The sequence below is a fragment of the Myotis brandtii genome, unplaced genomic scaffold (assembly GCF_000412655.1).
Source record: "Myotis brandtii unplaced genomic scaffold, ASM41265v1 scaffold339, whole genome shotgun sequence".
In the NCBI taxonomy this organism is placed as follows: domain Eukaryota; kingdom Metazoa; phylum Chordata; class Mammalia; order Chiroptera; family Vespertilionidae; genus Myotis; species Myotis brandtii.
Genome location: NW_005363061.1, coordinates 1682205 through 1682558, shown reverse-complemented (window position 1 = coordinate 1682558; position 354 = coordinate 1682205). Strand labels below are relative to the sequence as shown.

Sequence of the window (354 nt, the reverse complement as noted above, 5' to 3'; positions counted from 1 at the left end):
CGTCTCCTCCCTGGACCACCCGCCGCCGCCCCCCCCAAGTCCATGCCCGGTAGGTGGGGGTGGGGTGGAGAGGGGAGAGGGGAGGGCGCAGCTCCAGAGGCCAATTTCTTGGCGCGTCGGTTCTTTCTCGATGGAGGCGTTTTGGGGACCGGTACCCCCGCCCGCGCGTGCCCATCAGGCCGCCCCCCAGCCGGCGCCTTCGGGGCAGGTGCCTTGGGAGGAAGGACCGGAAACTTTGACCGGTCCCCTCTCCAAGGCCATGAAAGTTCTCTCCGTGCCAAGGCTGAAGCCCGCGGAGCCAGCGCTGCAGAAATTTATTCAACAAGTCAGGACGCCGGCGGGGCCCAGGCTGTC

General features: G+C 67.8%; 1 protein-coding gene across 1 annotated transcript in view; it reads left to right on the top strand.

Moving 5' to 3' along the window:
* The first annotated feature begins 6 nt into the window (after window positions 1–6).
* LOC106726960 (voltage-dependent T-type calcium channel subunit alpha-1I-like) overlaps window positions 7–354 on the top strand; it is a 71964-nt gene continuing 71616 nt past the window's right edge. The window contains exon 1 of the mRNA XM_014543829.1: window positions 7–49. Within this exon, the coding sequence (XP_014399315.1) occupies window positions 43–49 (7 nt within the window). The 5' untranslated portion in view covers window positions 7–42. The remainder of the gene's footprint in view (window positions 50–354) is intronic.